Below are 27,130 nucleotides of genomic sequence, written 5' to 3'. Positions count from 1 at the left end.
GAAAATCGGACAGCCCTGGCGAATATTAATCGATTATTATTATATATTTTGGTTGAAACTAAGCCAGGAAAAAAAAGAAAAACATAAATAATAATAAAAAAATATATAACTAAAATCGAATTTTAAAAAATAATTTTCGATTATGGAGACTAACGAATATTCGAATAATCGAATAATTGCTGGCATCCCTACTCTTGACGTTGAACTGACAAAATGTAACAGGTGATCAGCAGTAACATAATTCCCTGTTATTGCCTGTTTAAAACAAAATGTCATCATATAATAAATGTAAGGAGAGATCTGGCTTTGAATCTCTTTGGATGAATTGCTTTTGTTGGAACGTCGGTCATATAAAAAGCAAAATGCATCATGAATAGAGAGGAATTATTTGTCAAGATGTTAAATGAAACTCAAGCTCGTATTAGAAATCTATTGCATTTGTGCCAGCGTGTACATATATATATATAGATATACATTATATAAATAAATATAATTATGTTTCCTTACAGATGGGCTGTGGCGTGGTGGGGCTGGGCGGAGGGAAGTCCTCCGTGAAGTTGACGTTGCACATGTCGCTGCCACAGCAGCAGAAGAGGTACGTCCCATTCTGCATTTGCGGAGGGAGGTTGGTCACCACGCAGCGGTCGTCACGGCAACCTAGGGGGTCATCCAGGTAAGACCAGCAACCTGAGGATACAGATAATGATGTTAATGATATTACCTACTTCTGTTTTATCACCAAGATCACGTCTCAGATATTAAATCATTCCTATTAGCCCGAGCGGTGTTGGAGGGTAAGTAAGTGAATTTACTTAAATACTGTACTTGAGTAAAATTAAGTAATTTGTAAAAAATTTCCTTTTAATGATTTTTATGCATCTTTCAGGGGCCTAGTTTACGTGATAGTTACATTGTGTAATTATACAATAGAAATGAAAAGGAAATGATATTGTGTTATTATAGACGACACTATCCAGTAGTTGATGAAGTAGCTGAAATGAACTCTGCTTTTACCAGCTGCAACATAAAATACATAATTCATCTTTTTTTGGTGCCAGTTGAGGAGTTGACAGATGGTGTTGCTAGCTGAAAATAAAAACCAAACGATAACAATTAGATTACTCTTTATGCTTGCCCCATTTTTTCCTCCACATTATAATTCCAAAAAAATACAAATTCTGATACAACCAATAACTACTTCTATATGTTTACTATAAATGTAATTGAATTTTGTTCTACTCTCGACAGTTTTCGCAATTTGCCCGAAGCGTCATACAAGTCCTACCTTGTTTGACCAGTCGCACTTCGCCTGGAGGACTTTTCTTCCACAGACCAAAGCAATGGCTGCCCTTGGCACATCGGATGGTGGTGTTCTCTGGGGAGACGCGACCTTCGCTCCCGGCCACCCGGTCCGTCTCCCACTGCTGCTGCTGGTCAGTGAAGGCACACTCCCTCTCCTCTTCCTGCGCCGCTGTGAGGAGACAGAGGAGGCAAATAAGAGGCAGTCGCACAGAGTAAATTAAATAGGTGGATGACAAGAGGCAAGCACATTCATTTCTAAGGCAGTTTGTCAATTTTGTGTTAATGAGCAACAGCTTCATTAATTTTCAACAATTATTCTCTCATTCTTCGGATGAAAAATGTGCTGATATGCACATTTTCGATGAAAACTGTAAGATGTGGATGAAAGTCCCTCACATCAGCCTTTTTCTAATAAAGTGCTGCGACACATTATCTGTCTATACGAGAAGAATCTACAGCTGAGAAATAGCTGTCTGGCGTGTGAGAGGCAGCAGTCTTTGCAGGCGAAGATCAATAGAGATACCAATTTAAACTCTAGCCTGAAGGACATAACACAAACACAAGCAGAGGCACGGAAACAAAGTGGACATTTCAAAACTAAAACAGCAAGATGAGAAAAATAATTATAAGAAAATGATAGATGAATGTTTGACATGCATGTTAAAGCTCCCAGCTTGAATTAAATTAATGCATTACAGCACACAGCCATTGTTTGTTGGGTGTTCGGAAATAATGGATGAATTTCATATGGTGTGATTCTAGTGAAAAGGTTGTGTAACGGACAGTTTGCTTGTTGATTTGCAGCAAACATCTGGGAGAGTGTAAACTATTCCAGGAAGAAATAGTTTGAGCCAATGGGGGTTTGTGTACATAGACTCGGTCCGGATCATTTCTGATAAGGGAAACATGATGTGCCGGTTTGTTTCCCGTAACTCCCATCTCCTCCCTTTCCTCCATCCGGGAAGGGGGTTGGGGTGACTGTGCCCTGCCCGATGTCAAGCTGGCCTGTGTGGGCAGAGGGGTGACGCCGCGATGGAGTGGTTGCTCTGCTGGGCAGGGCGCCAACTTTCCTTCGCTGCTCTCATCCTCAGATAAAAGAGCAACCCTGGCCTACTGTGGGCCACGGCTGCCCTCAACCTGTGGGCGTCAACTGTCTACTGTTCTGTGGGACTCACTTCGCCTACAGGGGGAAGCACACCGTGTACATGTAGAGTGGGAAAGGAATACAAACTAAGGGTTAAGTATGTGGAGGAATTTTTGTTTTGAGGAGGAAACTGAATTTCAACAAGCCGGCAAGGCCACTGCTGTGTTTAGATTCACGAGACAGATGATTCTCTACTTGCGTTTATTCACAGCACATTAACATGCTCTGGGTTCAAATGAAAACAAAGGGCCGCCGTCGACTCAGTTGTTAGAGGTTGTGGCCCATGTACTGCGGTAGGCGCAAGTAGGAGTTCGGCTTTTTACGCGTTTCATCCCCTCTGTATGTAGCTAAGGTTTGATATGATTTCAACTCCAAACCGAAATGTACGATGCAATTTTTGCCTATAATTAATTTGGCATTGAGTTAACACAAACAGTAATCATTTAGTTTTAATGAAACTCAACTGCAGAAATTCACCCTTGATATTGTTCCCCACTGTTTCAGAACTAGGAAATAACCAGCATTAAAAATATCGTTTTTTTTACATGCTGTGCGGTAGATCTTATTAATGCCAATGTGAAGAGTGGGTCGTGTGGATTTCGTAAAGGCATGTTCTAATTTTAATCATACTAATAGCTATAAAAACATTACTAACCACAGACTAAGCATGAAATAAATAGTGGGCAGATGATAGGGAAACGCAATCGTTAAGACCGAGAGCTGAATTTTTTTCAGCCCAAAGTCACCTTTAGCTCATGTGAGAAATAACTAATCTTAGTGAACCATGATTTTCCACAATGACCATTAGCTCTACCATTAGCCTACAGCAGAACATTACAGGGGAGACATAATGGCCAGATATTCAAATCATACAACTTGTGCACTTGCTGCAGAGGGATAACTGATCAAAAGAAAACGGCACCCTTGAACTCCTCTCTTCTTGAATAATGAATAATACAAAGGGGTGGGTGTCAAAGGCTTTAACTTTTACATTCTTAAATTCAGCAATTTAGGTACGTTTAAGAGGCTATGCACTTTCATGAATTTTTTACAGAGGTAGCTGCTATCAAACAACTTGTGAAAAAGCACAGTCCTAAGAACCTCAACAATGATCTTTTCCGCCTCGAATACACTTCCTGTCTTATTTCCCAGAACCAGAAATCGAGGAGAGAGGGCTGTGGAGTTGAGGAGAGGAGTTGTAGAGGAAGAACTCTAGCGAAACTTAAAGGAACAATCAAAGGAAGTGCATAACCGGTGACAACACCCTCAGACAGTTAGACAAACAGACTGACCTTGCACGCCAGGATCAGAGCACAAAAATCCATAGTGCAGAGTATCTCCTGTCTCTCTCCCAAAGCTGGGTAGATACTGTATGCTGACATGAATTATTAATAATTGTACTACTATTCAAGGCTGTGAAATAATACCCTATGAAAAATCCTTGGTATACGAGAGCTCTTCGGCATGACAACAGAAACTAAGGCTAAAAGGTCCCAAGTTCATTTAAGAAATAGATTTGGGGTTTTCATTCACAAGGATGATTGAATTGTGCACTTCATTATAACAAGGGAAAGGGCTGTTTTCAATACATTGTGTTACATTAATACAATTCAAGAAAGCAATGCATCCATATGAGTACTACTAAATAGATGACACGTACCCTGATAATAAAAGATAATCGCTCCATGGTGCGCGTAACAAACGTGCACACTATAAATTGAGAGCTCAGGCGATAATTCTTATTATAAAAGGGCTATTCATCGTCTGAAATATATTTATTGCCTAATTCCCCCAAAAAGTGAACAGAGACAGTGTATCATGGGACGAATATTGCAGTCTGAGCCATGGGAGCGCTCATGTAGTCAGATTTCATTGGTGTGTCTGCCACTCTGCCGTACTGTGGTTGGTTCTTTGCCTTAATTCTGTTTTAGGAGCGTTTCTGGTTGGAAGCCAATCTCTGTGTGTATCTCTGATTGGCCGTGGCAGGCTCTGTCCCTGGTTCTGCTCTGTGGAGCCGGCTGTGTGATTTTGGCTTCCACTGCAGTATTGGATTGTGGGTCAGAGTATGCAGGCAAGGCCAGTGGAGCGAGGCAGATGAGAAAGAGAGGGAGAGAGAGGGTAGTCATATCAAAAGGCTTCAGAGTAGTTTTCTGCTCCGAGCCTGTTCATTGGATGATGGCGGGCACTGCTGAGAGTTTACCCATGGCCCAGTTATTTGCTAATCTCTCTCCCCCCTCTAAGCCTCCTCCCCCAATTGGCCTTCGGTGCACCCTCCCACCCCCACAGACTACCCCCTTCCCCTCTCTGCTAAAAAACAACAGCGATCTAATCTGGCTCTCTCCTTCCTACTGCCAAGGCCCATTGGAGAGATGCAAGACACGGCAGTCTTAGACTTGATTAAAAGTCACAGAGTGCACTGATGTGTTGGCTGTGTTCTCTCAACGACTGGTTTCCGAGTTCAACATTAGAGGCAGAAGCACAGGATGGGAGGGGCAGCAAGAAGCAGGAGGCATTCTTGTCTTTAGGGTGAAACGTGCTTGATGCACCCGTGCGCGCACCAACTACCCTGCAGACACGAGTGCACTGTCCACAGGCGCAGCATTATGCAAGCTGTGCTGTCCTGCTTGATGGGGACACTTGGCATGATGTATAGTCCATGCTGATTCTGTGCTAAAATGTATGCATTTAAATTGTCTCCTTGGTATTTACTTTTGCCCCCCTGTAGATTTGCGCCGCGACTTGTGCATACACAAAATGCAAAGAGGCATTATGTATGCCCACATGCACTGGGTTTTTATCATCGCGCGAGCTCAAGCTGCTGCTGCTGCACACGGACATCCATCAGAAGCACTGATGGTACCTGCTGTTTGGGTGCATGCTTGTTGCTGAGGTAGGATGGAAGAGATACAGGGGTATTTGCTGACATCCACAATTTCAAGTCTCCTGGTTGATTTTAAAGATGTGTGTGGGGGGGTGAGGAGCTGAGTGGGCTTTAATCTGTCCCATCTGTTGCCTCGGGACTGCACACCCCCCTGAAAAACACCACCACTCAGTCTGTGTCTGTCTGGGTCTGGTACAGTTATGCTAATCCTGGGGCTTAAACGACCCTCAAAGCTTAAAGGCCTCCATTATTGACCACGGTGCTTTCTACCAAATATTCGCCACCCCTCCCTGTATACCTCAACTTTCCCGATTATGTGATGAACACAGAGATGACAGAATGACCGAGGTGGTGTTTACCATCACACCATGGGGGGGATAATCTAGGATTATTTATGAGCAAGCAAAAGTTTAGTTCCAATCTGCACCTGAATTTAGTCTCTATAGATAACATATTTCCCCTGTTGAATAAATTAACAGCTTCTATAGGCTTAATGGTCTACATTACATACATAGTGTTTTGACAAGCCTGTGGTTGTCTGGTATGACGGGGTTTCACCTGATCTAACTGGTGCTGTTATGGCATTGCAAACATAGACCTGGTGTTTTTAAAAATATAACTTTTCATGCCTTCTGTCTGATTGTAAACAGAATATTCCTTCTATGGTTTTTGAGGCATTTTTCACAAGACCACATTGGGCCTAATATATTAGTAAAGAACATCAACACATTATTTCCTAACACTCTATATACTAAATGACTATACTCTTATTGCTGTTGGTATCAATATATATTCTGTGTATGTTGGATGATACGTTACAAGCCACTGCACTACAGTACTTTGGCTGCAGTGCTTCCCTTAATTCCAGTGCCCACTGTGCCAGCAGAAAACAAAAACATCTCACCAGGGTTTGAGATTATTTCGAAGAATCATTTTACTAATTTATCCAAAGCCATCTTCTGCTCTCCCACTCATTTTTCTTTTTGGAATGCTTCTCAGAGGAATGCTGAAAGTGCAAAATTGTTCTAAAACCGGTGCTTTTCAGCAGTATGATACTAGGATCTAGAAAACTGCACCTTCTTGTGTTGCTGCGACTGTAATAAGCTCTTGTGAATAAAGACATTTTTGGCCTAAGGTAAAGGGAACAACTAAAAAGACAGAAAAACATCCTCAAATGTGGCATCCAAGCTACTAGAGATAACAAAAACAATCACCTGTATCACCTTAAAGCCTTGCAGTTGGAAACAAGTACGCTACCCTTCTTTTAAAAGCTTATATCCATTCAAATACAAATAACTTTAAGCAAAACAGTTCATCCATACTCTGAGCAATATGTTTTGCGCGCTCTAGACTTATTGTCTCTGCTAGTCAAGGAGAACGCTTCGTGTTAATCATAGGCTGTCACTCTGAGTTACCATCTCAAGGCTGCACCTTTTGTTTTCTAAAACATCCACTAATTTCTCCTTTTTCAAACCCGAAGGTCGGCTGAACACTGTTCTATTGTATGTGCTTTTGCCTTTACCTCTGCTCAGAACTCAAACCAAGGTACTAAGAGAGGCAGACATCGATTTTGTTCATCTAATAGAGTACAATGCTAGCTGTATTATAGCCCAAATGGCCTCCTACCCCCACCATTCCAGCATTCATTGGTCTGTTTCTTGCTGCAGTCAGTGTCATCTCTTCTCACGAAATAATGATTGTGGACTGAGTGCTAAATATTAAGGCATCAAAGTAGGCATAATGCTTTTATATCCTCTGGCGTCTGCAACTACTTCCTTATTCTCCTGTCTAAATTGCACTCCTCCAGTTGTGATAATACAGATGCCAAAATGTTGGCTCCGAATAGGTACGCATCATTATATTACCACTATTTTGGCTCCCAAACACGGGTTCCCTGGAAGTTTTACGACTGATTTTAACATTTTACGAGCTACTTTACCCATTTACTATCCTGTTGTTTACCTTGTGGATACTGAGTCCAATTCCCACATCTACAACAGACCATAATGCACATTCAGCAGATTAGCTTCAGTGCTAAAGGTGATGCAGCTTGGTAGTGTGGGCCTCCATGGCTTTGGGCAAAATCATTGCTTTTAATTGAAACACAGACATTAACATAAAGTGTTCAAAATAAAGTACCTTAAGTGACATTCCATATTACAGCCTTTTTCTTTGCTAGTTTACAAATTGTATCTGCTACAATATCATAAAGGGAAAATTCCTGAGCATGTATTTCACTTGGCATTTAAACTATTCTGATGCATTCACATTTTAGTCATCTCCAACCAGCCTTGCCATTTAAATCCCAGATTAAATGCCAGGGCTAACAGCAGTTAGTACCTGGCTCCACAAAATGTTGTAGGCTCCAATCTGAGCTAGCCTTGGCAATAAAAAGAGCCTCACAGCCACTGAGGGCAAGTCTGTAATCTCCAGCCAATAACTTCCCTTTCTATTGAGACGCTGATGTGACCACAGAGCCGACAGCTTCAAGAGTCCCCCGTTGGCTGGAGAGGTTTGAGAGAAGCGGCCTGGTTGGGGAACAGTGGGCCTGTCAACGCTGCAGTATGGGGCCCACGAGACATAGCTACAGAGTTTGGACAAGCGGAGCCAATGAGCAGCCCTTTTTATGCTGAGGGATAATACATCTGCTATAATCCTTTTTGGAACCCCAAACCTCAAGCTTACCTGGGACAATAGTGCATGAATACATTATGAGCATGCACGGGCTACAACATTAAACCTTACTCCATAAGAATTTGTGCTAAAGTCTATCCCTTTCTAATGTCATTACTTAAGAACACCTGTGGTCATGCGGCAGGTATCTTCTGCCAGCTTGTGCCGTGTTTGGAACCGCTTCTATTCCGGATTTTGGAGCAGCAAGCGTACACCCACACATTGATTAGTCACAGGGGACAGGGAACGGAAGAGCAGCTGGGAACAGGTTAAACACAAGGAAGGTGTAGGGAAATAAATACATCTGAAAAGGAAATTAACAGAGGTAATTGCTGAGATTGGAAAGGGGGGTGATGGGGGGCAATAACATTGGGCTCAAAGGGAAAAGTGTAGGGTCAGACCTCCAGCTGATTAGATACTTCACTACCTCCTATTACCATCATAACAAGTATCATGGAAATAAATTGGCACTGCGATATAACCACTTGGCATTCATTCGTGTCTTTACCCTAATTCATTTTGCACGGTGCTGTGCTTTGAATTTATTGGCTGTTTACATGACACGCATGCATACAAGTATCCATTAATCGCCCTTGTGTTGATTATTGAGTGAATATGTCAATCCTCTGTCAGTCACTGTAGTCGTTAAAGCGCTCCAGGGAAAAACTAATTTACATGCCATGTCTCATAAAAGGTGAGTTTAGCAAGGCAATAAGATTCTTTCAGCATGCTGACATGATAGATTACATTTGTACATGTAGCTGAATATTATGATTTGGGATGAAAATTGCACTCAGCATTTTCCACTGCCTCCTCGTTACTGATCATACGTCACAAACTGACAACTCATCCCTCCAGTAGATGCATCATGTCCCACTCTCTTCGCTGAATCACCTCGCTTCCTTACTCATCTACTTTACTTTTCTCTACATTTCACTAAAAGCAGCGTGCTTTTTCTATCCTGATGTATGAGCTCGTAATCAGAGGATATCAGAAATACTGTCTGCACATTGTAACATTCAGAATTGCAGAAATTTTTTGTCATTTTATTTAAATGTGGATTACAAATCATCAGACTCCCACTTTTCAGTTAAATGCAAATGGGGTCTCTCTGCACATTGTGTTGAAATTGTGCCACTCACATATTTCTCTCCACTGCACACATTATCTTGGGCTTCCTGTCTGTGAATGGGTGGAGGGCCTTTAACAATAAAACACACTCACACAATACATTATTAAGAAGCTGTTTAAACACACATTCACACCCACGCATTCGGCTGTAACACCGGATGAGAAAAGACCTCCTATCTCCAAACACACTGCCAGAGCCTAAGCAACATGTTGAACTTCTACAACCTAAATGACCCATCTTGTAAAACACCTTTCCTGTCTTCCCACACATTCCACCTTTCACCCCCCCTCGCATTCACAGTTCCAACATCTCTATGCAGCACAGCTACTATCTTATCACGCTCAAGGTCTCACAGAAGCCTGGCTTAAGCCCAAAGTCTTAAACAGGGGCACAACTTGGCAGACAAGGACTGCGGTATGTTTGGCAGTGTTTTTCCAGGCCTTTGTACACAGAATGATTAAAAAGGAGCCAGGGGTACACTTGCTACTCTGTTCAAGAGGAGATATCTATGAAGGTTTACTCAACTACATTGAGATCAACTACAGAGATCACTCCAGATATGAGTCAGACAGACAACAAGATGGAAAGGATAGTTAAGGGACAGACAAACAGGCTGATCTTCCAGACACATAAAACACATTGGGAGGAGATCTTTTTGGAAAATGGTGTCTGATGTTAAGGCTAACTGTCTGTATTATAATACAACAAATAATAATAATAATTAATTATACATATACAGAAATACATACATATAATCAACACTAGACTCAAAACATTTAATTTAGGTTGATTAGATCATATTATTCAGGCTACAAAATCTGCACCAAACCTGCCATTTGGTCAAAATCTAATATCAGAACCTAAAGGAAAGCATCATATATTCACGAGAAGCATTTACCTCTTTCCACAAAAATCAATTCACTATTTACCCACTTACCAGCCACAGAAGTCAGGAGAATCGTCAGGCAAAACCCATATTTAGCGAGTGATTTCATCGTGATTCGGCTCACAGCCATGACAGTGTAGTCTCGTAGTTGCTGCTCCTTCAAGTCTCGTTATACTTTTTCTGCTCCTCTTATTTTTGTTTTCACACTCTTCTCCTCACGTCAGGTCAATAACTGGAACTGATCTCTCAGTCATGGAACAACACATCGAAAAATGATCCAAAAAAGAGGCAAAGTCGTGTTGGAGTCGATTGTCGTGATTTGATAACTAAAATGTAATGTCAATAAAAGTTGGTCCTGCTATCGACTCCCGCACAGCCCGGACAGATACACCGAGAAGCTAACTTGTTTGACTGATCTGCCATCTGCAACGAGCCAGCCAACAACGTCCATATCTGCTAGCTGACATGCTAGCTGCCTAGGGCTACTGTCTGGTACTAGAAAACTTAGGCAAAGAAGGTAAATATCGCAAAAAGAACCGATGCACAACTAAAATTAGTACGTACAGGCCATTCTCAGTTGTACGTTTTAAAAAAAATAGTCCACCCTTTCGCAAGAGAGGTGAACATTTGGCATTTAAACGTTAGCCAATTAGCTCGGTTAGGTTGCAAGCTGACTGCAATCGACGCTAACCGATGTTAGCCTAACAGCTAGCCAGTTAGTTCTACGGGTCCCGATCGTTGTAGGGGGGGTGGGGGGATCAGTCACAAGTCAACGGCGCCAACAGTGATCTTCTTCTGGGTTGCGATAGACGGAGATCCGTACTCCCGATGTGGCAGACGACGGGGTTAGGGGTTGGATATCTCTGGCTCGGATCTTCCCCTAGGCAGTCAGTAGCGTTTGGCATTTACGGTCTGGAGCTCCGCTGGGCAGACAGACAGGCAGGGCGGCGGGGAACGCCTCGTTTACAGGCTTGTCTGGACCGCTCGTCTCCGGTATCAGGTTGCTTTTGGGGGTGGTGTTGGGGGTGGAGGACAGTCCTACAGTCAGGAGGGGTGGTGCAGCGCCGCTGTGCCGCAGACTGTGGATATAACAACCTGGAAACATATGCTGCATTTAGGCATTAGGCTGCAAAGTCCTTCCGTGTTCTATTTGTTGTAAACACTGTAGAGCTTAGCTTAGATTGACATCATAAAACAACATAGACATTCTAAATGCAACATGTCGGTAATGGTATGTAACTCCTGCAGTAATTTGCATAACCATTTATTATTGTAAATACATTAATTAATGCGAAAACATGGGATATAGGCTACATCACTGGGCAACATATGCACATAGGCTACATAAGCATTACAATAATAACACAACAAAACATATCAAGTATTATTATTATTTACATTGATATTTGAATGTTTCGCAGATAAAGGCTTTATTGGTTAAAACCTTAAAACAAGTATTAGTGTTACTTTACTGCCCCCGCGTGGTCAAATAACTTTATACAGAGTTTAAAGCCCTAAGCACAAACCGTATAGTTAAAAGAATAATTATTCCAGCAGGTGGCAATGTAAGCCTGGGCCTACGGCAGAGCAGTGTGCAGTCTGTAGTTATATAACCTCAACATACTTTTTATTGCAACTGAAATACTTTATGTATCTTGTATTGGTACACAATGTAGCCATCAATTTGTTTAAATTGCTTTAATATTCCCTACTATTATTATGGAAAAAGTATTGCAGAAGATGGACAATATCATAAAGTGGCCACAAAGTAGAGTTAATGCAGTGTCGTTATATAGTATATCACCTATTCTATGCAGTCATGAGTGGCACTTATTAGCCCCTCCGTATATCCTCCAAATATGATGGACGACTTAGTTTTCATTCCTATCCCACGGGGCATTATTACACTGGGAAGGGGGGCGTGCCATTTTGCGCAAGGGACCTCCGCCGACGGGATAGAGCGTAGGCTTTGGATGGTGCTCTCGGATTGCAGTTGACAAGGAAAGTCATCTTCTGGACTACTGTTTCCAATACAGCTATGGCGGTGCTAATGTAAAGTTTGAGACAAGCGTGATGTCCGGATAACACAGCGCCAGTGTGCATTTACGCACGTTGGACAGCCTGGAGCGCAGGATTTTAACCTTCGTACCGCCGCTTGGGACAGCCCTCCAAGTCTGATCTCCTCAGTACCAGACTGTCTAATGAAAGGTGGGATATATTATGGCTTCTGCTCCACTTGAGGCAAGGAAGTTTGCCCGGGGGCTCAACAAACCGGGCACCGCCGCAGAGCTGAGGCAGAGCGTCTCCGAGGCTGTGAGGACGTCAGTGTTGATGGTAAGAGAAAAAACTCCGCCGTCTGTTATGCACTCACAAGAAGACTGCATGCAGGTGCTTGCTAACTATGGCGTCTGTAACCATAGTCTCTTAATTTATAAGCAGAATAACATCATTTATTTGAAGACAATTACTTGTATAGTTATGGTGACACTTGTGGTGCATTTTTTCTGCAGGGTGTCTTTTGTTACAACTTTCTCAAATGAGTTGCCAGGTAACTGAAATATACACCTCCAGCTCTGGAGACACACACACACACACACACACACACACACACACACACACACACACACACACACACACAAATGCCTGCATACTTCTTTAATTCATCCTGTCACCTGAACCCCCCAGGTGCAACTTGCAACCAGATAGGTTAGACAGAAACAGCTGCTGTCTCTCTCCATGGTCCCAGTGCGCTCACTGATCTTGTAATAAAGTCATGAAATGACGCAGACAGTTTAATCTCAGTTATATTGAGACCTGGGAGACATCAAATCCACCTCAACTGTCAAGTTATATTGACATGGTCTGTGTATCCTATATACACCAATAACATCAGTTTAAAACAGTGCCAGCTCACTTAAGGTGAAGTATAAATTCAGTAGAATGAAACTTTACTAGCTGATATAATGTATGGCTGAGACTGCGCAGGTTTCTTTCAAAGGCCTGTTGTCACATGACCAGTGTTCAAGAGACCTGTTTAGTGCTAAGGAGTTTGTATTGGGCCTGGGCATGGCTCATCATGTTACACTCATACTGTGCATCATTGACTTCTTAGTGCAGTGAAGCAATTGGCTCAGAAGCCAAGTGGAGCAGATGTTATGCATTTAGTTGAAAAAAATGACGGGCGTGTCAATATTGCATTGAATTAACTAATGTTTGAACTATTCAAAATATGTTTTTTTTGCATGTTATATGTTTCTCCAATGTTGTAATGGTTCACTCTGGCTGCTCTTGCCAAGGGATTGTATACAGGAGGAAGATTACCAGTAGCAAATTACCAAAATCTCATTATCCTTCACCAGCCTTCCTCCAATGATCAGTGATAATTGTTTTCAATAGGGCTTAACTTGAAGCATTGCTACGAAGACATTTCAGACTAAAAACGTCACTAAAATAAGGCAAACCAGTTGTGATTGGGCCTATTGCCTATTGATCAAATCCCTTGCATTATCAGGGTGTCCCTATGTTTCAGTTACTCTCATCAAACTCTACACCTCCTATTTGTCACATAGGTTTCCTGTTTTATATTATTTAGTCTCAAAGTCAAGTTGAGTGATGGCATCATGGTTTTCAGATGCTTAGTAGCACTACCCATGACAAGTAAACAAATGTCCCTTTAAGTTATTGGGGCAACTGTTCATTAAATTCAGACTGTATTAGCAGAAATCTGTACTTAAAGGTTTAAACTTTGTACTTTCAGATCACAAGGTATGCATCTGGGTCCCATTATGTGCCTGTAATAGTACTTCAGTGTGAAAGTACTTCTGCTGCCCCTCTATTTTAGACTGTGTACTTATGGTGCAGCTGTTTCCCCTGCCCATTCGACATGGAAACTGACAGGCTGGTATGGTAAAAGCAAATATATATATATAGTATACTAGACATCAGAGAATTTTGTCAACGGCTCAGATTTCTCCTTGGAAAAAGCAGGTTGGTTGGCCTTGGGTTGAGCTGTGATGCATGAATTGAATCCAAAAGGATGGAGGAAGTATTTTGTCAATGAAGGATACGTTTTCATAGAGTCTCAAGTGTTACTCTTCTTCCAAGTATAGTGGAGCACATTCTATATATTGTGTAATAGTAGATGTTTTATTCAGTTTTAATCCACATTGTGTGAAATGGCATAATGGATGTCATATCAGAGCCCTGCGCTGTGTTTAATAATGGATGAGACCATGGTTGGTGTCCTGGCTATTTTTAAACTTGCCCTCTTTCTCTTCCGTAACTCGTTGTCACACTAAGCACCCTAAGGGACCATCAATTATGAATTCCTGCTTATGTGATAAATCATCTCAAATCAAGACTGAGGCCGGATCAGGCAAGTAAGCTGCTGGCCCCGCCATAGTTACTGCAGGCGTGGCTGGCTCGTAGCTACCTTAGTAAACAAAGTGCAGGCCCAGCAGTGGAGCAGTAAAGACGGCCCCTGCAGCTTTAATAATCACTTCCAACTGCGGGAAATGCTTGCATAGGGGTTTTATACGTCTTTATTCTCTCTCCCTGCGTGCTGAATACGTTTATAACAGATTTTTTTCATGCCAACACACATTTAGAAATGCATACAAACAATAACATATTGCCCTATATATATAAGATATTTGTCAAACACTTGTTAATACCTAACACGTCTTTGTTCAGCAGGATAATCTACACAACCTTTTTAAATAAACGGTCACATGACTTCACATCACCACCAATAAGCTAAAGGCGGCTAATGTTTGGCGTTATCATGTCTCATTTAGTCACAAATGTTTTCCACACTACGGGAAATTTCAACTTTTACGCAGAGAACTGGGTGTGTGCTATTTAGGTATTTACTTATTTTATGGCGTAGAACAAAGTGTAAAAATCTTGGAAGCTTGTATTAGCTACCGACCTTATTTTCAGGAATATGTCCAAAAAAACAGTCAAACATTCAATAACAATCGACTTTGAGAATAAGGAAACAAAGTGTCAAAATGCTAGGACTCATCCCTGCACCACCCATTTCAGATCTGTAGGTCAAACTGGTATTCCACTAAAGATTGAACTCCACTTCAGGGGATTTATTCTGATTAGAGCATGAAAACCCCCGGCAGAGATAATCTGCAGATTTGCAGATGCTTTAGCACTGCTGACCTATATGTGTGTCATGATACGGGACCTGGGATGGAGCAGGGCGTTTGGTCGTCTGCTGGCTTTGTGGTGTCACGAGCTGCTGCCTCTGATAGCTGAGACTAGGGCTTTTCTGGCCGTGTGGTTTCCATGTCTTCTTTATTTAGGCTACCTCATACTCTGTGTCGTTCCCACCCTTAAATGCTGGCGTAAACATGCACCGCCTTTTTGCTTTCATGGCCAGTCTGCCATGTGTGTGTTTGTGTATGTTTCCTGCCTTTTAGCCTTCATTTCTCCTGCAAGAAAACAGCAAGAAGCATCACTGTAATACAGAGTTCCTACTTCATGACATGATTCTGACATGTTGCCAGTTTCCACCACATTCAGCAAACAAGAATGCTCTGATCAGTGCTTTATAGCCTGCAGGCTCACAATGGAAAAGGTCTGTTCTTGTTTGAGTGACACATCGTTTTTATTGGATAGTTGCTACATGTTTTAGTTTGTTCTGCATGGCCTGCAGTGTTCATTTAAGAGAGCGTGTAAGGGAGATTTCAACTTATTGCAACATCTTCTGTGTTTGCAGGCTTCTTTTGTTGTTTATTGTAAGAATCTGCCTACATTTTGCAGACATTACATTTCATGGTTAGCAGACTGTTTCACAAACTCCAAAAGATATTTTTTAAATAAATGTCTCATTACTGTGAAAAGTAGACAGTAAACAACTGAATTGTCGGATCATCTTTTTCATTTGTCCTAAAGACTAGCTGCCAATTTAATTACATGCCAGAAGCACTATGAAAAGTCTCATGATATAATATATAATGATTCATTTTACTTTATTACTTTAAAAGCTTTGCAGAAGTGTATGCACTTCTTTCGAGGCGACACAAAGAATGCTCAAAGGAAAACATAAAATCAGTTCCAAAGACACAGTCTGATTCACACAAACGACTCATTTTCGTTTAGTATAAAATGTATTTAAATTTGGGACACAGTCTTTGAAATTGGTAGAGTTCAACGTTGTCTTTAATTTAACCCCATTAACAAAGCAGTTGCTACTTCAATCAGTAGTCAGCAGCCAGGCTTGTCTGCAGAGAAATGGCCAGTGACCATAATGAATTATTCTGACCCAGTTGACACAATTGCACACCCAGTTCTCTGCGTAGAAATAGCGATGTCCCATTAGAGTGGAAAACATTTGTTATCATTTTGGCTACATGAGGATCCTTCCATGTGAAGGTTGGCTGAGATGATAGAATCAGAGCAGTTAACCTAGTTAGATTGCATTATAAACGAGGCTAAAGCCAGGTCTATTAAGTCAAGAAGAGTATTAAACAAAATCCATGTTCTTTATTTCATTAAGCACAAGGCTCCTGTCCTCTAGTCTTGCAGATTACCTGCAGGCCTTTCAGGATGTACTCAATACCCAAATCACACGAGCGTAACCTAGATTCTGCTGCAACGTTCATTATTATTAGCCTCATTTCAAGTCCCTGGTGAAACCATTGGCACATTTTGTCAGAGATGAAGAGAATCACAGCACTATTTCAACTAAAAGAACAATAGGAACATGATCTGGGCCATTTATGAATGGAAAGCAATCGATAAACAAGTCACAACTACTCTCCCTGCTGTGGACATGGGCTAATTCAATATACTATTATGTCCATTCAACATATACATGTATCCAAACATCAAAAGTCAAAAGTCGATTTCTTCTTTTTATAATTTGTTTATTTCTTTAATTTATATCCACAAATCTGCTATACACATCAACTTTAGCTTTTCTTATTGTTAAATGTAAATTGGAAACTGTTCACGTGCCACCATGCTAAGCTACAATGAACTTTACAGCTGCTAAACATCAACATGTGAGCATTGTCAGTTTGAGCATGTGAGCATATTAAGCTTTAGCTGAAAGCACTACAATGTCTAAGTACAGCCTCACAGAGTCCCTAACACTTTGCATGGTCATTAATGAATACAAACTTGTGTTAATGCCATGTAATCATACATTCAGACTTAAAGCTCTGAGTAGATTAAAACTCTCAGGCCTATTTTTGCACAACAAATCCCAGATTGTTTTCCATGCGCCTTACATCAAACCACTGCAGTGAAACGTGGCTGCCGTGCCGTCTTTGAAACCATTGCTTTGCTTTACTCTTGGCCACATTACAATATATCCTTTCACGACTACGTGTCCCTACGCTGCATTTTTTTGCTGAGGTAGATGAAGTCTTTTTTTTCTCCAGTGAGTCATCGTGCTTTAGTGTTGTTGCAGGGTTAGGAGCCGCCTGTGGGGGGCAGCAGTGATGCATGTGTCATACCTTTTTCCTTTAAGCTGTGCAGAAAGGAGCATGCTGTAAACATTTAAAAGACAAAGACTTGTGCTTTCTCAGTCCAGTGGAAAGGAAGCATGATGTGGATGTATTTGTGTGTCAGCATTTACTTATGGCACAGGACTTTCAAAGTGATTAGTCATGGAAATAATGGTCTAATTTAGTAATTCCCCCTATAAATCTGAACACACACTCTGATACAGTTTATGCAGCTTGTGCAATGACGTTGTGTTTTGGCAGAATTATCCCTAATTAGTTTCTTTACTTTCTCTAACATAACAGTGTGTTGTTGCCATGATAACAACCTTAATCTCTCATATATGTCATTAGGAGTTCACCTCATTTTATTCTACCAATCCAAAAAAGTTTGTGGAGTAAATTTATGATCAGGGAGAAATGCTTGAGACTGATAAGAGGATTAGAGTGTGAGCATCTGAGAAGAGCATTATTATTATATCTGCTGACTGAGGCGGATTTCATCTTGCTCCCTGTTTACAACTCATTAATGTGTTTTGTGGGTTCTGATGAAATCACGTTGTGGTCCGGTGCAATCTGTGGTCTCCACAGTTTGCTGATGTCTGTGAGAAAAGGTCACTGGGTGCATTATGGGCTACAGTTTGGATTTCATTAGATGAATGCGTCCTCTAAGCACAGGCCTAATGTAATGACATTGTTCAAAGAATGCTGTTGAGGCTTTTTTAATGAGCATCAAACCACTGCAATGAAACAAACTAGCTCGTAACGTCTAAGGGGCGCTCCACCAATTATGATTATTTACTACTATTACTAACTATATGAAGATGATATGAAGCTATTTTATTTGGACTTTTACTCTATTAGTTTGTGCTGGGTGTTTTTTCTTATGGTAGAAATCAAGTTGTTATATATATTTTACATTACACTATATTTTACACTTCTCAATCTAAGGCACTGTTTGCATTTGTAGTTTAGCTTAAGCCAAAATGATTTAAATAATGCATATTTTAAAAGTAAAAAATATATATAAACTACTTGAAAATGCACTGCAGTTAAGAATTAATCCATGTTCTTTTAAAAGTAAATTATTACATTTATAAAAATAATTGTGACCTCCATTCTGACCAAAATAATTCTTATTTTTGGAAATACTTCAAGCTTAAAGTTCTTGAAATTATTCCACGGCAACATTTCAGCATATACTGTATGAAGCATGTATACCTTTGTCTGATTGCTATTAATGGTCCCTATAAAATCCCTCCACACACTGCTTCCTCTTGGTGCTCTTTCTTGCTTTTTCGAATGATTTTCCTTCTGAACAATTTGCTGCGTCATGCACTTAGAAGTAGGTGAAAGTGTCTGATGAAATATTTACGCCAGCAGCCGGAGAGAAGCGGAAGTTAATTCTGAGAACTGTTTATATGTGCATTTAAATGAGCCATACATAAAGAAGCCTGTTCCTCCAGTTAACACCAAGAAAGATGTGAGGATGCTGTGATGTTAATGAGATGATTTGCAGAGCGTTGCCAGGTTTGTCCTATGACTCATCATGCTTAATGGATCAGTCGGACCAAGTGTTAATGGCTGTGAGCCTGGCACCGCGGGACAAGGGAAGTTAAATCATTCCTTTTTACGTCTTGGAGGGCAAGTAAATGACATCAGAAAGATGACTACATCGCTTGTAATTTAATGGAAGAAGGAGGGAAAGAAGGCAGAGGGTAAAACATTGTCTGCTGCAGCCACTGTGTGTGTGTGTGTGTGTGTGTGTGTGTGTGTGTGTGTGTGTGTGTGTGTGTGTGTGTGTGTGTGTGTGTGTGTGTGTGTGTGTGTGTGTGTGTGTGTGTGTGTGTTAACCGGCTGCTTTTACCGTTGACAAAGCACGCGGAGTCAGAGAAATGACTAAGCTGCGAGCGCGAGGGAGGGAGAGAGCCTGCTGGGAGGAGAGGAGAAGGGAAGGTGACAGGCAGTGATGGAGAGAGATGGCAAGGCTGAGAAAAGAGGGAGAGAAAGCAAAGCAGTGAGGAGAAGCGAGAGGGAGAGAGCGAAGTGAGCGCGCCTGTGCATCCTCATCCTCGAGCAGAAGGAGGAAGGAAGGAAGAGGAATCGGAGAGTCTACGCCCTGCTCCGTCTGAATGAGCAGCTCCTCCATCCCCGCTGAGCTGCACACAGGAGGATAGGACTTCCTTGGGCTGGGATTTGCTTTGGAAGATTGTGTTTTCAAGCAGAATGACTGGGCATCCTTGAGTGACTTTCCAGTACACCTGTAAGATGCCTTTCTGTGGGAGAGGTCAAGGTTGAGAAATACTTGGAAATTAAGGCGGAGAGTTTCGAAATCAGGCTCATTTCTTCCCTGCATGGTGTTGGCAAGTGTTTGGTGGCACCATGGGATGCACCACCAGCGTGGTTCTGTTGAAGGGGCTGCGCTCCATCCTTGAGAGGAACTGTGTCTACATCAAGGGGGCGGTGGAGCTGGGGGCTCTGGAGGAGGAAGAGGAAGCACTGAGTCTGAGAGGATCTCAACTCTTGTTTCCCAACAATGCGCTGGTAAACCTGCTTTGAAATATTACTCGTGTGGGTCATTTTCAGTCATTTTCCACTTTTTTCCAGTTTAAAAAGATACAAAAAATGAGTTAGAGTTACAGTAGTTTCTATTGCGTATCTAACACATATACTATTATGTCTTTCTTGAGGTACAAAATGAATAATTTACCAATAGACTTGAGAGTCGTCGGATTAAACATGAGTTGCTGCAAAGATCAGCGGAATCTTGGTTAATAAGCCCCCTAATAGACTCCCCTGAGGAACTCCACCTAGAAGTCAACTGTATCTTCAGTGCCTCCGACCGCACAATTACTGGTGCATCACATCAAAAGCTCAACATTGGGCTGCGATGAGAGATACGATACGTTTTTTCCATAGTCAGTTGCCATATTGTCTCCCACCTGGATTTATGCTCTGCTACTTTAAGCCACTTCCCCTCAAGTTAGCTCCATTAGCAGCCTGCCCTGTGTTAAATCAAAGGGAATGAATGGACAATCATTAGCGAGGGGGTGAAGTCAGAGGACGTTCACTGTAAACCATTATCACTTTTGGATGCAGGGTCCCCTCTAACCTTCTCTTGAAGACAACAATTCAATTATATTCCATTCTCCAAATGATAGTTCAGCTGGAAAACAAAATAGGTTTTCAGAGCAGTGCCTTGGACTCACAAGCAAAATGTAGCTTTTGACATTTAGCATGCTGGTCTTGTTCCAACTATGGATTATTAGTTTGTAAACATACAAAGAGAAGACTGAATTAATATACATGCTCGATGGACTAATCCCATGCAGGGACTTTCTTCGCTTCAGTGAATGTTGCCGTACCGAACTCTCTGCACCTCAGAGAGCTCTGACATCATAGAGAGTGTGGAACTCCCCTCTCTCGTATCATATTTAACTCGTCCCACATGTTTTCCGCTGCACTACCTGGAGCTACAGTAATATGATGTTGACCACAAGACAGAGCGGCTCTTTGCTTCTTTGATTAAAGGATAATCTGTGTGATGGGCAATGGTTTTGACAAATGAGGGTGCAAACTATGTGTGTGTGTGTGTGTGTGTGTGTGTGTGTGTGTGTGTGTGTGTGTGTGTGTGTGTGTGTGTGTGTGTGTGTGTGTGTGTGTGTGTGTGTGTGTGTGTGTGTGTGTGTGTGTGTGTGTGTGTGTGTGTGTGTGTCAGTGTGAGGGGGACGTTTCACCTCTTTTCAGGCAACACCCTCACACTTTCTCTCCCCAGGGTGCCTGGAGTAATGGTTTGCTCCCAAACATTACGTCAACCTGCCCTTATGCAATTCTCAATAGACTTGTGTGACGCTCTATGTCTGGGGCGGTGTGTGTGTGTGTGTGTGTGTGTGTGTGTGTGTGTGTGTGTGTGTGTGTGTGTGTGTGTGTGTGTGTGTGTGTGTGTGTGTGTGTGTGTGTGCCTCTTGGGAAGGGTGTGGAAGACTCACATATCCTAATGGGTTCAAGCTGTGTAAAAACAAACGGACGCCATCCTAGTCATTCACTCTCTCTCTCTCTTATTTTTTGTATTTTTTTGTCATGCTCTTACGCAGATGGTCGAGTAAACTCATTTGCACTCCCATCATACACAGACCCTGGAGCTATCGCTGGCGTAGAACCAGCGATAGCTCCAGGAAGCGTGATGGCATGAGAGAGCGCTGCAGAGATGTGGGTGAATGAAGAAGGATGACCTCAGTGCAGCCTGGGTCTTTGACAAGAGGCTGATTATCACGCTGAGCTGGTGACGCTGTCACTGAGGCCTGGGCAGGAAGGCAGGGATACAGTACAGTCAGCAGATCTCTACACACTCAGGCCAGAGGAAAGTCCAATCACAGAGCTGCATTCCATTTGCTTTAAATACTTCACCCCCAAAATACCCTTTCGAACACACTGAGTTTGCCCATTTTGTTTAATCTCTCAGTCCGATCTAGGAAATGATTTTGGAAGAAGGAGCATGTTTGTTTGGAATTTGACTAGTCCGCAAAATATCTTGAGGGACAAGTAGCAGATGCCAAGACGCTCAACAGAATGATTACGAAGGTCTTTTTGTCCCCCAGCTATAAAACTTATGAATGATATTGAAATATTCGGTGGAATCTCATACCTTCTCATCATATTGCTGCTTGGGCTGATGCCCCTCTTGCGTAGTATCTTAACGCATAAAGTTTGTGCGTGTTTAGCGTGGTAACAAGTGTTTAAAGTTGTTAAACAGTCGCAGTTAGTTTTGGGCAAAAAAACGACATGGTTAAGGTTAATAAAAGATCTCGATTTAGGTTAAAATAACTACTTTTGTTAGGCTAGTCTGTAGCTTACATACACTTGCATTGGTTCTGCTGCTCCATCCATGACGGTTATTCCTGTGGCTCTTAAACTATTTCCACCTCACCTCACCAAGTGAACCAACCTTATTTTACAGCTTCCCGTATTTTAAAATAACTTATTTCTCTGAATGGTAGGCCTACATTTCAGCGAGTCCCTTTGAAGCGAGTACAGTTAAAACAAGTTATGCAAATGATGCTCTGTGCCTCACACATCAGAGAGCGCTGCTGTAAAACTCACACACTTGCACACACACACACACCCTTGCCCGCCTTTGTGCTACATTTTGTTAGGAGGGATGGCGCTGAAACTGCACCAGAGAGACAACGGCCTTTGAAGTCTTCCTAACCCGTGGCATGTCATCCCCTCTTTCTGACATCCCACCTCTCCCCCCTCTCACCCTGACTGCACAGAGCCCCAACTTCTCTTGCATGAGTTATTACCCATGCTTGTGTAGTCAGAAAGATTCAGTGGCTTGTAAAAAGCGCTGTGGTTTGGGAGTTGTGTCTAACGCAGCATAAGAGAGTCTGGATTTGCATAGATTTACCCTCAGTAATTCCTTATTAAAAACTCTAAATGTCATCATTCTGAAACACTCTCTCCGATAGAAAACAGCTGAGCCACGGCGCCTCAAAGATTAAAGGATAGGGATCCTCCTCGGAGAGAACGCTGCTGACTGCATGGAGAAACAAGGGGCAAGTCACCCCGTTCCTGAAGCAGCAGGCGAGTGTGTGTAGAGCCGGATAAAGGGGGAGAGTGTTTGAACTGACCCTGCTGTGAGTGCCCGTTGCAGCGGATACACTGAGCTGCAGTTCAAAGCTGAACAAAATATCAACGGGGAGTAGAACTTTATGAACACAGATTGAGTGTCTAAAAACTGTTGCTGCTGCTTATGACAGTTATTTTTAGAAATGTCAACAGTGTCGCAGTTTTTCAATCCAATGTAGGATCCACAACTGTTTGAGGTAACGTAGAGGATCGTTCTGTTCGGACATATAATCATAAACAACTTTAAGAGCACTCGGCCAAGGCTTTTTCCATAAGTGAAAAATAATGCATGTATCTTTTTTCAATTCAAGCCAAAGCATTGGGCATTCTTTTTTAGTAACAGTACAATATGCACATTTTCACTTTAACTATCATTTATTTTAAAGTATGCAGGCTGCAACATTTGTACATCCCCTTTTAATGCAGTTGGATTTTTGTGCTTTCATTCCCTATACTTTATCTGCTGACACGCATACCTATACCGACATATCTGATATGACCTAATATCGACAGGCCCCTCCCTTTAATCCTCTCTAAGGTAGAGCTCATGGGCTAATACAGCCACACACAACGAGTACATCAGCAGTAATACTCTACTTATAATCTGTTGTCAGAGCTTCACTAGCCAAAGATCACTAGCGTCATCCTCACAGTAGATGTATGAAGCAAACTTGCTCAGTGGCGCATGAAGCCATAGAAGTTCACCCTTTAGGTATTCAATTACCAAAATCCTTCCACATCTGTGGGAATATAGAGAAAGCGCAGTAGCGTTTCCTTTAACCCTATCTCTCAGCCGCGTTGTTTTGGCCCATTCAAACGAAAGGCAGCACAGAAATAACTCTGGATTCAGACATAAGTTAGAACTTTTAGTACCTAATATTAAATGAAGTTCGTTCCTGCAAGCTGAAATCAGAATGTATAGATCTCTTTCCCAGTGTAAGTCAATGGGAAAAAGTCTTATTCGGCCAAATGGCATCACAAGATGGGTCGGGAAGTTGTACTTTTTTGATGTGGCCACTAAAATAATTGGCTTTAAACCCCTGTGCTGTGTCTGGGGACCTGAGTCAGCATCAATCGGAGCTTTGAAAAAAACAAAACCTATATTGAGTAATAGTATTTTTGGTGCCCTATTATTATTCTAGACATTTAGGTTGTTAGTAGCCTTAATGTAGCTACAGAATATTACACTCTAATTTGTAGGCTGCAACTTAAAATGTTACAAAACGTTTTGTCATACATTCTTTTCTTTCAGCGTTGTCTTTTTTCCGACACACACCAATGCACACACACTCATGCAGGTGGACACATGACAACATTATCTCAGGGCCTCTTCTAAGTTTTTAATGGGGGAGTGGTCCGTTCCTCCTCCCCGCCTCCTCACACATACTGTAGATATGAACACACACTCCTATCCACACACACTCTTGCAGCTGCACAGCTGTGAGGGTGGGAGGGGCCCTTCCCTTCTGATGAGAGACAGAGGGGAGAGAGGGAGAGGGAGGCAGGGCCATTGTGATTGAGTACAGAGGGAATCTGACTGGACATAGACAAAGCTCTCTCCACCTTCACACACTGCGGGCCGCTCAGTGCCATGGCAGTGTGTGTGCAGTGAGTTCACACCTGTTGACATGCAGGCAGGATTGACCACCATGCAGGGCCGGGCCGGCAAAGCCCCCAAAAGGGAGATGGTGATAGAGTCTCCACAGCAGTACAGGAGCCTGGCTGAGATAGAGGCAGAGGTGGAGGCTGGGTCTCAGGTGGTGGCGGTAAGTGTGCCATCTTTTTCCTAGGAGTCAATCATATTTCAAATCCTCTCTCGTTCTAGTAGTTCTAAATAGAACCCTTTGTTTAAAAAAAGTTTTTTTATCTCTAAGATCCAGTCTCAAGAGCAGCTTTGAAGATTTTTTAAAAGGGGGGAGACGGAAATGGGAAATAGCAGCTTCAGGGCACACCTCCCCAGGGGGTTACATGTTGATATTTTTGTAGGAAATGGAGCACTTGTGGCTCTCTTTGTTCATTAATGTTTCCTGTGCTTCAGAGTCAGGCAGGTTGGCTGCAAAGTTGGTGAAAAGATGATGAGGCAAGTTGACATACTTTTATTTAATCATCTCTTAAAGGTATAGACATTTCATAGTTGGACTAGCGTTAGTGAGACTATTGTTAACTGCAAAGATGCTTCTTTTTGCACAATTCCCTAAATTCAGATTATTTTTGATAATCAAATCAAGATTATTCTACATTTCCCTTACAGAGTGATAGAGTATTATTACATTGAACGTATTTGAGCGTAAAAAGCCTAATAAGAGCCTTTAAATCAAACTTGATGACACATCTGTGTCTTTAATATATTCATGTGAGATAATTACTTTCACAGCTGCTTCTTGTTATCTTCCGTCTGAATGGAAATGATCCAGTTGGAAATCAGGACCAACGATGTTCTGCTTATCAGATGTTGTGCATCCAAAGGGCTGAGAGATATGGAGGGATATTTTCATTACGTCATCAGGAGGATTGGTTGGGGCGAACCAGGATGTAAATCTATGGTCAGACCGTTTAATTGGTCTCAGTGTGTTATGTGTTCATTGGATCCACACCAAGGGGCTAATCCAAATAATGTGGATCATATCCACGCCCAGCAGCCAGGAATGATTAAATGAATGTACAGTAAGGTGACAACTTTTGGTTACATTTGTCAAGTGGATTGTTTACTTCCAAATGTTCTGTTTCATACTGTCTTAGGGCTTAAAGCACAAAAATGCAGCCTCACAGAGCAGTATTAGTAAGCTAATTTATATTTCTTGTTATGCAGACACAACCACGCGTGTTAATCATTTGTGAACAATGATTTTTTAATATCACAGTCAGGCTCATTGAGGGAGGACATGCTGGAGGAATCCCTCGGGTGTTTTCTCTGGAATGTTAGATCTGACGTCTGCAGAGTTTAATCTTGGCTAGATCATGAACAATGCTCCTTAATCTTACCGCCATAATGTAGCATAAGGATTTACTATGGAATGAAGGATCTCATTTGGACTGTATATTTTCCTGCTGTGGGAACTGTTATGAGTTCATGCGTCAGAGAACAGATTTGTAGAGTTGCAATGACTACTTCTTACTTCTCCAGTTCAAGTATTGAACGTGAGCTCATGGCACTGTGACTGGTACAATGGCACACACAGACTCTCACTCATGCATCCGTCCCTCGCTTCTCTCAACTAGCATCTCCTCTTCTGTTAACTCACATGCATGTGTGTCTCTGTGCCAACTCCTGCTGCTGTAGCTGCCAGTAACTCTGTTGAAAGACAATAGCAACTTGTTTTCCAGACAGTGTGCATACCCTGGATGTGTAACTCATCCCATGCAATGATACCCTTATCAACATTAGCATTGGTCAACAAATCCACAAGTATTTCCAAAGTCTACCTTGCCACATGTTGCTAATCCACTGCTGTAATCCTCTCTTATAGGTAAAGCCGAAGATCATCGAGCCCCTGGACTATGAGAATGTGATCCTGCAGAGGAAGACCCAGATCATCAGTGATGTCCTGCGGGACATGCTGCAGTTCCCCACAGACGACTTCCAGGTAAGACGAGGAGAGAATTATTTATTGAGCCCTGGAGGTACATTTTAGTTTAGCTCTTTCCCTCTCACAGGTCAAACTCAGTGGCAGAGCAGTGACCTTTTAAATGTGGTATTTATTAAGACTGCACTTATGCAGAAGTTTGAAATAGCTGGATACAATTACGCAACCCACAAGAAACTTTTTAGACGGCTTTTTGTAGTTTTTTGTCCACATTTTTAACATAAAGTCAACACCTTGTGTGCTTTGATTAGTAATTACGAAGAGGTAGCAAAAGCAATTGCCAGGATATTCAGTTTTGTTGTTGTAATACTCACTTTGGCCACATAAGGCTGAAGTGCATCACTACCCCCTGTTGAGAAGTCACTCTTTTTACAATAGTCTCTCCTTCACGTTGTGTTCCCGGGAAGACAACCGAATAAGAAGATAGAATGTGTGAC

At 42.0% G+C, this 27,130-nt stretch overlaps 2 protein-coding genes across 2 annotated transcripts in view; one reads left to right on the top strand and one right to left on the bottom strand.

Annotated features, from left to right (window-relative positions):
• Positions 1-507: 507 nt before the first annotated feature.
• Positions 508-11,132, bottom strand: LOC104962622 (bone morphogenetic protein receptor type-2-like; the record flags this gene model as incomplete). Its single annotated transcript, XM_010791076.1, has 3 exons — positions 10,070-11,132; positions 1,286-1,471; positions 508-687 (listed from the first exon to the last, which is right to left on the bottom strand). Coding segments are annotated over exons 1-3 (445 nt in total), but the record flags the coding sequence as incomplete, so codon positions are not given.
• A 703-nt stretch (positions 11,133-11,835) lies between these two features.
• LOC104962621 (dedicator of cytokinesis protein 9-like) overlaps positions 11,836-27,130 on the top strand; it is a 43,743-nt gene continuing 28,448 nt past the window's right edge. Inside the window, 2 exon segments of the mRNA XM_010791075.1 lie at positions 11,836-12,352; positions 26,577-26,693. Of these exon segments, the coding sequence (XP_010789377.1) occupies positions 12,239-12,352; positions 26,577-26,693 (231 nt within the window). The 5' untranslated portion in view covers positions 11,836-12,238.

The sequence above is a fragment of the Notothenia coriiceps genome, unplaced genomic scaffold, assembly GCF_000735185.1.
Source record: "Notothenia coriiceps isolate Sejong01 unplaced genomic scaffold, NC01 NC01_scaffold00035129, whole genome shotgun sequence".
NCBI lineage: Eukaryota > Metazoa > Chordata > Actinopteri > Perciformes > Nototheniidae > Notothenia > Notothenia coriiceps.
The sequence above is the reverse complement of the archived record's forward strand: the minus strand, read 5'-3'. Positions and strand labels throughout refer to the sequence as shown.